Source organism: Mus musculus, chromosome 15, assembly GCF_000001635.26.
Source record: "Mus musculus strain C57BL/6J chromosome 15, GRCm38.p6 C57BL/6J".
Lineage (NCBI taxonomy): Eukaryota > Metazoa > Chordata > Mammalia > Rodentia > Muridae > Mus > Mus musculus.
In genome coordinates, this window is record NC_000081.6 from 79,217,967 (window position 1) to 79,229,950 (window position 11,984).

Genomic DNA, 11,984 nt, shown 5'->3' on the forward strand with positions numbered 1-11,984 from the left:
ATTGCTAAGCCATCTCTCCAGCCTGGGAGATATATATATGTTTTTCGAGAGCAATGATGACGCATGCCTTTAATCCCAGCGCTGGGCTATATTTTTTAATCTCCCTTTGTTGTTGTTGTTGATTTTGGAGGGGTTCTACTTACAGCTGAACCCACCTCCATAAGAATTTCGTGAAGGCTCTGTGTGATGATGGTCCGCTGCTCTTGCAGAGGACCAGAGTTTGGCCGCCAGCGCTTACGTTGGGCCGCTCACAGTTCCCGTTACTGCAGTGCTGGCAGTTCAGATGCCCCTCTTCTGGCCTCCTCAGATACACACACGCATAAACACACAGGCACAAAAATATATTTTTGAAAGATTTATTTATTTATGCATGTGAGTGCTCTATTTGTATGTATGCCTGCCAGACAGAAGAGGGCATCAGAACCCAGTATAGATGGTTCTGAGCCACCATGTGGCTGCTGGGAATTGAACTCAGGACCTCTGGAAGAACAGCCAGTGTTTTTAACTGCTGAGTCATCTCTCTAGCCCAAACTATCTTCTTTTATTAAATTAAAAAATATCTGGGGGGCTGCAGAGATGACTCAGTGGTTAAGAGCAGTGTCTGCTCTTCCAAAGGTCCTGAGTTCAAATCCTGGCAACCACATGGTGGCTCACAACCATTTGTATAGCTACAGTGTACTCATATACATAATAAATAAATAAATAAATAAATAAATAAATAATCTGGAAAGACAACAGAAAAAATGGACTTTAATCATTCTTGGAAGAGCAGGACTTACTATTTTTATTATGTTTTATACGTTTTATTTTATGTGTGTGGCTGTGTGGATGCGTCTGACTCCTAACCTGAAAGCCCCTTGAGAGTGATGAACATGGCCCACTCCTACCTTGCCTCCCTGGCACTGGACCCAGCCTGGCAAATGCAGTAGGAAGTCACAGGACCTGGTCATGTTCCTGACCGTGGAAATCATACCTCATTCCTCAGTCCCACCCCTCCAGCACCCGGAACTGGGCATTATCAGAACAATTATAAGGGCTCAGTTGTCCAGAAGACAGACATGGCTGACCTGGGACAGCCTGAGTATGTGTGTGTGTTTGTATGTGTGTGTATGTGTGTATGTGTGTGTGTGTGTGTGTGTATGTGTGTGTGTGTGTGTGTATGTGTGTATGTGTGTATGTGTGTGTATGTGTGTATGTGAGTATGTGTATGTGTGTGTGTGTGTATGTGTGTGTATGTGTATATGTGTGTGTGTATGTGTGTGTATGTGTGTGTATGTGTGTATGTGTGTGAGTATGTTTATGTGTGTGTATGTTTGTGTGTATGTGTGTGTATGTGTATGTGTATATGTGTGTGTGTGTATGTGTGTGAGTATGTTTATGTGTGTGTGTATGTGTATGTGTATATATGTGTGTGTATGTATGTGTGTGTGTGTGTGTGTGTGTACGTGTACGTGTACGTGTACGTGTATGTGTATGTGTTGGGATGGGTGGCTGAGGCCAGATGAGACCCTGGCTGGCTCCCTCTTCAGACTCTGGTTTCTGCCACATCCCCGTAGCTCATGGTGGTGGGGCACGGATATCTGGGAGGTGGAGGAGGTAGCACACTGTATCTGGGGCCTCAGCAAAGCAGACTCTGCCAGGGAAGACAGCCTCATGTCCTCACAGTGTACAATGGACTGAAGGCAATTAAAGGCCAGCAAGGACTCTTCCCTCTGAGGAGGATGGATGGGAAAGGGGAAGGGGTCCCCTGGGGCTAGAACTGCTTAGATGTTGCCACTGACAAGCTGAGCTATCCACAGCCCCCACCCAGCACAATGCTGTCATTAACCCCTGACCCTGTCCCCTCCTTAGCCACTTCCTCTGCAGGAGGAGGGAGGGCAGGATTCCATCCCGATTCTCTCTTCAGTGAGGTTTGGAGAGGGTCACAGCTCTGTGGGCTTCTCTAGAGCTTGAGCTCACAGGCTCTCTAGCTTCATAGCTGCTGAGAGTTTGAGCAAGAGAGAGCATCTCACACTTTGGTACCTGCAGGAGCATTCATGGGGCCAAGTGCTTCAAGCCAGAGCAGTATGAGAGGCAAGACTGGAAAAGCTGAAGACAGAGGCAGGCAGGGAGGTCATAGGTAGAGGCTGTTCTTGTCCCCTCCACAGTATGTTCAATGGCACGCAGGGAACAAGCCTACTGTGAAATGAGATGTCCGGTCCTCCAATATTAACACTCCTGAATAAGATGTAGTGCAGATTCAGGCAGGCAGAAGGACAGATATACATCCTAAAAATCCAAGCCTGGCTTAATATGTAATCTGTCAACACAGTTCATTATTGAATGAATGAATTCAGGAGATGATCCCACGGCCATGTCAGTCCTGGACACGCATGTCAGCAACTCTCTGGGATGAACAGTCTCAGACCACAGGACGGGGGTGCAAAAGGAGTCTCTGAGCTGAGAAAGAGATCCTTGCTGAAGCCCATCACAGGCATATTTTCCAAAGTGGCAGGAGACTTAATCTGTTAAAATCAGACTCCCTGTGTTGGACACTCATTTGTGCGTCTGTTCATGTTGTAGCCAAGCTCCTGGCTAAGGCAGTTAGCTCATACGGTGAACTTCCAGAGTAAAACAAAAACGTGGGGATTGGAGAGGAGGATGCAAGCTGATATTCCAGAGCCACCATTTCCTACACAGAAAGCCAGAACAGTCCACAGGCAAATGGTGAGAGCTGAAACTTACCCAAGACCCACCTCCATTAACACAATAGGAACAACACACGCTTAGCGGCTGAGATGCATCAGATGGCAAGGCTCCTACTTCAGAGCCTGACTACCTGAGTTCAAGCCCCGGAATCTGAATGGTAGAGGAAAAGGACAGACTCCTACAGCTGCCCTTTGACTGCCATACCTGGGCGCATGCGCGCGCACACATATTCATATACATACACTCGCACAGTCACACACGCACACGCGTACACACACACATGCGTACCACACACACACACATATACACACACTCATACACTCACACAGACAGTCTCACACACTCATACACACACTCATACACACACACTGCAGGTTTTTAAAAAAAATGAATGAAAGTATTCTGTTTGAATGTATGAATGTGTATCAGGCATGTGCCTGGTGCCTTTCGAGGCCAGAGAAGGGGTTTCGTTCCTTCAGACTGGAGTTACAGAGGGTTGTGAATCGATGTGTGGGTGCTGGAAAATGAACCCTAGTAACCACTCCCCAGTAGCCACCTCCCCAGCCTGCTATTTTTTTTTAAATATTTATTTTATGTATGTGAGTACACTGTCATCTTCAGACAGAGAAGAGGGCATTGGATCCCATTACATTTGGTTGTGAGCCACCATGTGGTTGCTGGGAATTGAACTCAGGACCTGTGGAAAAGCAGGCAGTACTCTTAATGGCTGAACCATCTCTCCAGCTCCCCGCTATTTTTTTCTTTTTAGTTGCAAATCCAGGTTTAGTAGCACAGACCTGCAACTCAGAGGACACTGAAGAGGTAGAGGCAGGGGGCTGGAGACAGTACTCAGGGATTAAGAGCACTGGCTGCCATCCCAGAGGGCCCAGGTTTGATTCCCAGCATCTACTGGATGCTTACAACTTTCTGTAAATTCAGTCCCAGGGAATCCAATGCTCCCTGGGGCCCCTGTGGACACTGCACAGACATATAACATATATGCAAACAAAACACTCATACATGTAAGATTTTAAAATGAAGAGGGAGGGGGTGGTAAGGCAGAAATGTGAGAATTGTTTTAAGTTCTAGGACAGCCTGTTACATACCTAGCTTCTGACCAGTCTGGGCTACATAGTGAGAGAATGTCTTTTATTTTATTATTTTTTTAAGTACCAATCAAAACAACAAATCCATGGAGTGCAGCCATAGCACAGGGGAAATTTGAAAACATGCTCGATGAGAGAAGGCAGCTACCTATGGTCACACAGTATTCCAGTTCTGTGAAATTCCACAACAGGTAAAGCATGGGACCATAAGACTGCAGCAACCATGGGAAGTGAAGGTAGGTGGGCAAACGGTTTGGGGGGTATGATAAAAATATTTTGGAATTAAATAGTGGTGAAGGCCATATGACCTTACAAAGGTCCTAACAGCACTGGATGGAGACACTAGACATTCAAAGTCACAGGTGAGTGTGTGTGCGGTGTGGATCATGCCTGAATTAAACATGATTGCATGTAATACCAAAGGCAACAATAAAACTTCCTTCCATCCGTCCCTCTTTCCTTCCTTGTTTTTATTTGAGACGGGGTCTTACTATGTAGCCCTGGCTGTCCTGGATCTCACAAAGCGCCTCCTGCCTCTGCCTCCTGAGTCACCATAGCTGGCTCTTTTTTTTTTTTTTTAAATAAGGTTTTACTCAGAAGCCCTGACTGACTTCAAATTCCTGATCCTCGTGCCTCAGCCTCCGCAGGATGGGGATTACAAGGGTGTGTCAGCCTAGTTGGCTCTAAAAAAAGATGATTAAAAAAAATTCCACTTATAATAACACAATTAAATATAATAAAAGATTTACAATGTTCTTTTTAAAATGTTTATTGGTTTCTTTTTAAAAATTAAAAACTTGGAACTGGCGAGATAACAGTGCTTAGTGAATGGCAGTGCTTGCCACACAAGCCTAGGAAGCAGAATGTGAGCTCTGGATCCCCCAGTGGAAGGAGAGACCTATTCCTTAAAGCTGTTCCTGACCTCCATGCACACACACACACACACAGCTCTTGTGAAGGACTTGAGTTTAGGTCTCCGAACCTGTTAAGTAAGGGTCTGTGACCCCAGTTCCAGGAGGTCTGATTCATCCGCACTTGTGTGCACATACTGCCCCCCCGACATATACATATTTATAACAAAATTAATAAAAACAAAACAATATTAGTGCCCACATAGGGGAGGGGCACAGAGCTGACAGGACTGACTGAAAACAGAAGGGACGGCATTGGTGGAATCTGGCTTGTGTTTGGTGTTTAGTTTTGCATGTTTGAGACTTCCCTTAAGAAATGAAAGACCATAGTGGCACACGCCTTGAATCCCAGAGCTTGGGAGGCAGAGGCAGGTGGAGCTCTGTGAGTTCGAAGCCAGACAGGTCTATAGAGAGTTTCAGGACAGACAGGGCTACACAGAGAAACCCTGTCCTGAAAAGCCAAAAGAAAAAAAAGTGAAAGAGAAAAATCAATGCCCAGAGGTGGCTGCCGATTCTCAGGGAGAGTCACCGGCTCAGGTCAACACAATCCATCATGAAAGCCAGCAAGAGCCCCAGACGCCCCGAAGAGGAGTTGGGCCTCTCCTGCCTAGTGCACAGCCTTAGCCTAGAGTACCAGTTCAGGCCAGTGGGCTCCCTGGAGCTCAGCTGGACCCTGAGACCAAGGGGATGGCACAAGGTTGTGTCCAGAGGACACTGCAGGGGACTGTGTCACCTGTCATTGCTGGAGCACCCCTGAGAGGCTGTGCTCACTCACAGCACTCCGAGCCTGTATGTCACTCTTGAGGTCACAGCTGGAAAGAGCGCCCAAGGTCTTCTGGCGTTTGCCCTAGGCTCTTTCCAAAGTGGACCCCAAGCCAGATAGCTCATTCAGAACGTCTGGGTGGACAGTGGGGTGCCAAGCATCAGCCTAGGCAACAACTTCTCACTGGAGTTTGGAAGAGTAAGGGAGAGAGAAGGGAAGAAAGAGGGAGTGAAGAAGACAGGGAGGGGATGGGGGGAGGAGGAAGGGAAAGGAGAGGAGGAGGAGAGAGGAGGAGGAGGGAGGGAGGGGCTGTCTGAGACCCAGTCCTCAGCAGCTCAGGAACAATCAGACACTGTCTCTCTCCTCCACCCCCTGGGCTGCTGCTGGCTTTCATCACTGACCTCACCCAGAGGGCAGAGCGCTAGGGGGAGGCGGGGGGCAGGGGGCAGAGGAAGGTCATAGGTCAGCCTTTGCGTGCTGAGCTGGATCAGGAATAGAGCTACTTAGGGAATGGTTGGGGGCGGGGTGGGGGTGCTCCCGGGCCCCTCATGAGGCACATCCACCCCACTCTTGGTGTTGTCAGCTGATGGAAGGCAATGGTTGAGAACAGACAGTTGCCGTCCACTCTAAAATGGTGGGATCTGTAGCTCCTCCTTTAGCCAAACTGGCCAGCATGGAACATTGGCCAAGTACTGGCCACTGTGCTACCTGTTGGAGATGGAGAGTGATTTGAATAGGCGAGGCTCCAGGCTCTGGGAGCTTGCAATATGGTAGAAGGTAGACAGAAGAAACTGGTCAGTAAGCAAGCACACCCACTCACATGCACACACACACACACACACACACACACACACACTCACAAACTGCCACATGGCAACACACGGTAGCCCTCTGATCTCCTGGATTTATCTCATGTCAGCCCAAAAGGTGTTGGTGTGTATTTGCCACAGGGACTGTCTCAGGTCTCTGCCAGCTACCTCCTCACCAGCATCTCCAGCGTCTCCTCAAAGATCACGAGGATGGAACCAGTCTCCTTTTCTACCATGTTAACCCCGGAGATAGGGTATTTCCTTCCATCTTGCTGGTGCTCCCCCTTGCTCCAAAGAGTTCATCAGCAACAGGCTCCAACTGTTTCCTTCACTGTGTGTGCTCTTGGCTGGCCGGTCGGCTGGGGCTTGGTAAGTTCTCCATACATATTCATAAGATGAATTTAGGAATTAGTGAGTGGGTCAGACTCACCTGACTTCTTGACCTTCACAGTAGCCTTGAATGCCATGGGCGGGCACGGCAAAGAGTGAGGAGGGAGCAGCAGCTGAGGCAGGGAGGGTCAGGCACAGCCTGGCATTCAAGTGATCAGCCTCACTCATTGTCCAACACTGGGGACTCGGGCTCTGCCATCAGCCCTGACTCAGCAGGCAGTGACCCTGTCACGGCTATTTTGGCATCCTTAGGTGGTAGTACTGAAATTATCCACCAGGTGGCAGCAGGTCCTCAGGAAAAGGGTGTGTGAAGGCAGTGGTCTGGGGTTGGAGCTGATGCTGGGAACCACAGAGCCCAGGCCTGGAATGGGAGGGTGAATTATGGATGTGTTTTGTGAATGATCACTCTCACAGATATGGCAGAGGGTTCGTTGTTACTGCACAGGAAAACCATGTGGTCCAGCCATTTCAAAGGGCAGTGCTTAACACTGGTCTGTGACTCCAGTATTATGGAGGAAACTCTGGGCCACTGCTGCCGTCCCAGTCACCTCTCCTCCATGATGTCCCTCCCCCCCACCCTCTTCCTTAGGATCCCTGTGGTCACTCCATAGAGAACCATGTCAATATCTACAAGCATTTTACTGCAGGACAGATGCATGCTTGGCTCCGGGGCCGATCCAAGGGCAGGGCAGGGCTTTCTGCCTGCTGCAAAGACAAGTGCTCACTTTGCCATTAGAATCTTCTACCAGGGGCTTCTTTCCTCTCAGGTAAACAAAGGTCCCAACCTGCCCTCCCTGCTCAGCTGGAACCGGGTTCTGGGCTGGGTGCGCTGACACACAAGTGTCCCACGGTAAAGCATAGTGTGGGTCATAGTTCACACAGGCATTGGCTGCGTGCGAAGCGTCACAGTTTTCTCGGCTGTTTATCATGACACCGGAGGAGAGGTTCCTAGCATCTGTGGGATCTATGGGAATACCACAGATTAAAAAGTCAGTGAAGGAACCCAGGAAGGAGAGAGGCAGGGGAAGCATTTTATAGCATGTCAAGACATGATCTCTAAGCTGCTATTGTTCATCACCGTCATCTTACAGTACTGGCAATTACATCTAGGGCCTCACACACAGGTTAAGTAAGAGCTCTACCACTAAGTCACATTACCAGACTTTTTGTTTTGTTTTTTAGTTTTTTGAGACAGGGTTTCTCTTTATAGCCCTGGCTGTCTTGGAACTCACTTTGTAGACCAGGCTGGCCTTGAACTTAGAAATCTGCCTGCCTCTGCCTCCCAAGAGCTGGGATTAAAGGAGTGTGCCACCACACCCGGATTTTTTTTTTTTTTAAGATTTATTATGCATATCGCCTTCTGCCTGTATGTATGCCTACAGGCCAGAAGAGGGCACCAGATCTCATTATAGATGGTTATGTGCCACCATTTGGTTGCTGGGAATTGAACTCAGGACCTCTGGAAGAATAGCCAGTACTCTTAATCTCTGAGCCATCACTTCAGCCCACATTGCCAGACTTTTAAGCCCCATTATAAAGGGGAAGAAAGTCGGGAGATGGTGGCACACACCTTTAATCCCAGTATTCAGGAGGCAGGGGCAAAGTGGATCTCTGAGTTTGAAGCCAGCATGGTCTACAGCATGAGTTCCAGGACAGCCAGGGCTACACAGAGAAACCCTGTCTCAAAAAAGCCAGGGTTGAGGGCTTTCCAGAAGAACAAAAACATAGGTTAATCCCATAGAATTGACTCAGGGACACCATGAAGGGATGTTATAGGACGTGTAATATTTCACCAAATGATCAAGTAAAAAACCAACTGTTTCTGGGCTGGCGAGATGGTTTGGTGGTTAAGAGCAGTGACTGCTCTTCCGAAGGTCCTGAGTTCAGTTCCTAGCAACCACATGGTGGCTCACAACCACCTGTAATGAAATCTGATGCCCTCTTCTGGCCCATCTGAGTCTGAAGATTGCTACAATGTACTTATGTATAATAATAAATCTTAAAAAAAAAAAACCAAAAAACCCAACTGTTTCCAGAACTAAGAGAAAGAGACTGGTGAGCTGGAACTATCCGGGAAGGCTCACTGAGCCTGGTGGGGACCAACATGGGGAGAGCGGCATGTGCGTCCTGCACTTAACTAAAGAGAGGGGCCTAGGTCAGCTTGAGGGTTAGTGGCTTTTGGTTTGGGGGGGGGGATGTTGAGACAGAGTTTCTCTGTGTAGCCCTGGCTGTCCTGGAACTCACTCTGTAGACCAGGCTGGCCTCGAATTCAGAAATCTGCCCGCCTCTGCCTTCCAAGTACAGGGTTAAAGGCATGTGCCACCACCACCTGGCTGGGGAGCTTAGTGGTTTAAAGAACACTCCAACCCTGTTCTCTTACTCTTGACTTTTAACAAACACTTGCTGAATGAGACCATGCTCCTCATTTTGTTCCACGGGAACTTGAGCCTTAGAGGTAGCTGGTGACCAGCTTCAAATTCCATGGTACAAAATGGCAGAGCCTGAGTATGAACTAGGGTTTTTTTGGGGGGGAGCTGAGGAAGCCATGAGTTGGGTCCCCAGTTCCACAAACAACACTGGGGAGATGGAAGGCAGGAAACCAGCTTATGTACAGTGAACTCGGGCTACATGAGATGCTATCTTGAAATCCAAACACATCGGCTGCAAAAAGAGCTTGAAGAGAATCACTCCTGCCTCGGACCATGGCAGCGAAGGGGTGGTGCTTCTCAGAGCCCCTTCCCCACCTGCACAGATTAATCTGTGGTGCTTCTTCTGCCTCACAGGTGAAGATGAGCCAGGGTCTCTGTACTGGCTGGTTTTGTGTGTCAACTTGACACAGGCTGGAGTTATCACAGAGAAAGGAGCCTCAGTTGAGGAAATGCCATGAGATCCAGCTGTAAGGCATTTTCTGAATTAGTGATCAAGGGTGGGAGGGCCCACTGTGGGTGGTGCCATCCCTGGGCTGGTAGTCCTGGGTTCTATAAGCAAGCAAGCTGAGCAAGCCAGGGGAAGCAAGCCAGTAAGAAACATCCCTCCATGGCCTCTGCATCCACACCTTCCTGCCCTGTGTGTTCTTGTCCTGACTTCCTTTGGTGATGAACAGCAACGTGGAAGTGTAAGCTGAATAAACCCTTTCTTCCCCAACTTGCTCCTTGGTCATGTTTTGTGCAGGAATAGAAACCCTGACTGAGACTGTCTCTGACAGTGAAGTGAGCTGCAGAAAGGTGAGCAGAGGGGAGGTGGTTGTCATGCTGAGACTCACCTCAGCTTCCTGCAGGCCTTGCAAGGGCTTCTTTAGGATATGTGGCATCCCTGTGGAGGGCTCTGTGAACAGGAAGGCCGTGAGTGGGGTGTCAATCCGGAGAGGCAAGGCAGCAATTTGCTCCAGTGTGACTCAGTAGCCAGTGTAGGTTCAAAGTTTTTGAGTGTCTGATCCTGTGTAGTTTATTTGGGGTATATTTAAGAACCACACAAACTGGTAAAAAGCTTTCCTGTTGATAATTAACTTGATAATGTGCACATCCAAGCTCGAGATACGGCTACATTGAGACTCTTTGTAAAATACAAGTGGCGTCTTTCATAAAGATTTGTTCTATAAATTAACTGAAAAAAAAAAACAAACTCAAGACCCAGTATGGTTTTGACCATGCAGATACACCAAAGGTCACCAAGCTATAAACCACATCTGTTCCCAGCCTTCTAAGCAAAACCAGGTTATCCATCTCGCCCATTAAGTAACTACCTTGTGCGATTAACATTCCTGGTTCCCCTGGTGCTTATCTGTGAGCACAAGGACCTCTGTGCCTCCTCCACACCCTGCCCCCAGCTGAGGAAGGACACTGGTCCCACTCTTCCTGGATGCGGTGGTTGCTAGCACTGTGGACCCCGGAGGGCCATTCTCTTTCAGCCAACCCATTGGACATAATCCTTGGCAGCAGAAGTTGGTGGGGAGATAAGTTTGGAGCTCCCTAGCTGCAAGCACTGATGGTATTTGTTGAGCCTCAGGAACATGGAGGCTGTATCTTCAAGAGGACTCCAGACGCCTCGGGACTAAGAAAAGAGGTTTGGTGTGAGAGATTGTTTGCCAAAATACCGAAGAAACACTTACTGAATGGTAATAGAACGTATGTGGGGAAAAGACGAGTCAAATCTGAAAAAGACAAAGTCCACAGAATATACCTCTCTGAGTTTAGCACAGATATTCAAAGACCCCAGACCGGTTCTCGGGACCAAGATCTGGATCTTAAACCAACTGTTTATCATCTCTGAAAAAAGTTGCTCCCTCTCTCAGGTACTTAATTCTTTCTTTCTGAGGCTGGGGTTTAGCGGGAACCTTCCAGCACTAACGCTTTGTAGTGGAGGAGACACAGGCTTTCCTTAGGAAGTGGTACTCAAAATGTGAAGGCAAAGGTCTTGAGGTTTGCAGTTCACTGAACTTCACTGGCCCCAGGATGCTCCCGTTGCCCTGGCAACCGCGGGCCTAAGTGGTCCCCAGAGTGCCGCTAAGGAAGCTGGGAAGAGCTCTGTCCTCCCCAAGATGGCGGAACGGCCAAGGGCGGGGTCCGGGGCCGCCGACATGTCTAGACCTTTTCTTCCCTTCCCTTTTTTTCACACTAACGGCGAACTTCCACCAACACTTGTTCTTTTTCCTGGTTCAGAGAGTCCCGGAGCGGAGACAGAAGGGTTGCCTGCAGGGATTGGGGCAAAGACTCGAGGGGAGAGGCGGGACTTCCGCGTCCGACCGGAAGTGACGCGACAGTCGCGGTCGCCGCCAGGTGGAACGGCAGGTGGGTTCAGGTGCCAGCCTGGCCCGGGCCTGGCAGTGGGACCGACTCTCTCGGTGAGCGACTGAAGCGGCTCCCAAGGCTCTGGAGACCGTGGGGCGGGCTCCAGAATCCGAGCCCGTCGCCCTGGCCTGGGGTCCTCCCCTGTACCAAGTAAGAATCACCTATCCCCAGTACCCCAGCTCCGCGCGTGCCCTTCTAGCCTGAGGCTCCGGGTCCCGGGCCAGAGGGGAAGACAGAGGCCCGCTGTCCGCGTGGGCGAGGGGCGGCAGCCCGGGGCTGGCATCTGAGCACTTCAGTTCCCTGAAGCCCTGTGTTCTTTTCTCTGTCAGACCCAGTTTCCTATTCCCCTCCCGAGCTGGGCAGTTAGCCAGTCGGCCCCAACTCTCGGAACCATGTTTGCAGACTTAGACTATGACATCGAAGAGGATAAATTGTGAGTATACTCTTCCCCAAGACCCGAGAGCTGAGGACCCAGGTCCCCCGTGTCCTTGGGTGTCCTAGTTCCACACTTTCTTCTCAGTGTACGGGAG

The 11,984-nt window shown here is 49.3% G+C and overlaps 1 protein-coding gene and 2 long non-coding RNA genes across 12 annotated transcripts in view, besides 2 other annotated features; 1 reads left to right on the forward strand and 2 right to left on the reverse strand.

Annotated features, from left to right (window-relative positions):
• On the reverse strand, window positions 1,421-6,523 carry Gm52189. Its single transcript, XR_003951548.1, has 2 exons — window positions 6,454-6,523; window positions 1,421-2,671 (listed from the first exon to the last, which is right to left on the reverse strand). It is a non-coding gene; the product is annotated as a predicted gene, 52189 (long non-coding RNA).
• Window positions 1,491-2,158: an enhancer, noted in NCBI's record as "Sox10-MCS8 used in the reporter construct". NCBI's record gives its function as "activates a minimal c-Fos promoter in enteric nervous system subpopulations, oligodendrocytes, sympathetic ganglia, and PNS Schwann cells of transgenic zebrafish" and the evidence as "EXISTENCE:transgenic organism evidence [ECO:0001131][PMID:18773071]".
• Window positions 5,469-6,134: an enhancer, noted in NCBI's record as "MCS9". NCBI's record gives its function as "enhancer in Schwann cells, ganglia, and melanoblasts" and the evidence as "EXISTENCE:reporter gene assay evidence [ECO:0000049][PMID:18773071]".
• A 764-nt stretch (window positions 6,524-7,287) lies between the features above and the next one.
• Gm30527 lies at window positions 7,288-10,040 on the reverse strand. Its single transcript, XR_384244.3, has 2 exons — window positions 9,930-10,040; window positions 7,288-7,631 (listed from the first exon to the last, which is right to left on the reverse strand). It is a non-coding gene; the product is annotated as a predicted gene, 30527 (long non-coding RNA).
• A 1,133-nt stretch (window positions 10,041-11,173) lies between these two features.
• The window catches only part of Pick1 (protein interacting with C kinase 1), a 20,327-nt gene continuing 19,516 nt past the window's right edge, over window positions 11,174-11,984 (forward strand). For 2 of the 10 annotated variants that reach the window (XM_006520603.4, XM_006520605.4), the window contains exons 1-2: window positions 11,518-11,604; window positions 11,784-11,887. In XM_006520603.4, the coding sequence (XP_006520666.1) occupies window positions 11,847-11,887 (41 nt within the window). In that variant the 5' untranslated portion in view covers window positions 11,518-11,604; window positions 11,784-11,846. Of the gene's footprint in view, window positions 11,605-11,783; window positions 11,888-11,984 lie in introns of all 10 variants that reach the window. The other 8 variants (XR_003951360.1, NM_008837.3, XM_006520604.4 and 5 more) reach the window with 8 other exon arrangements.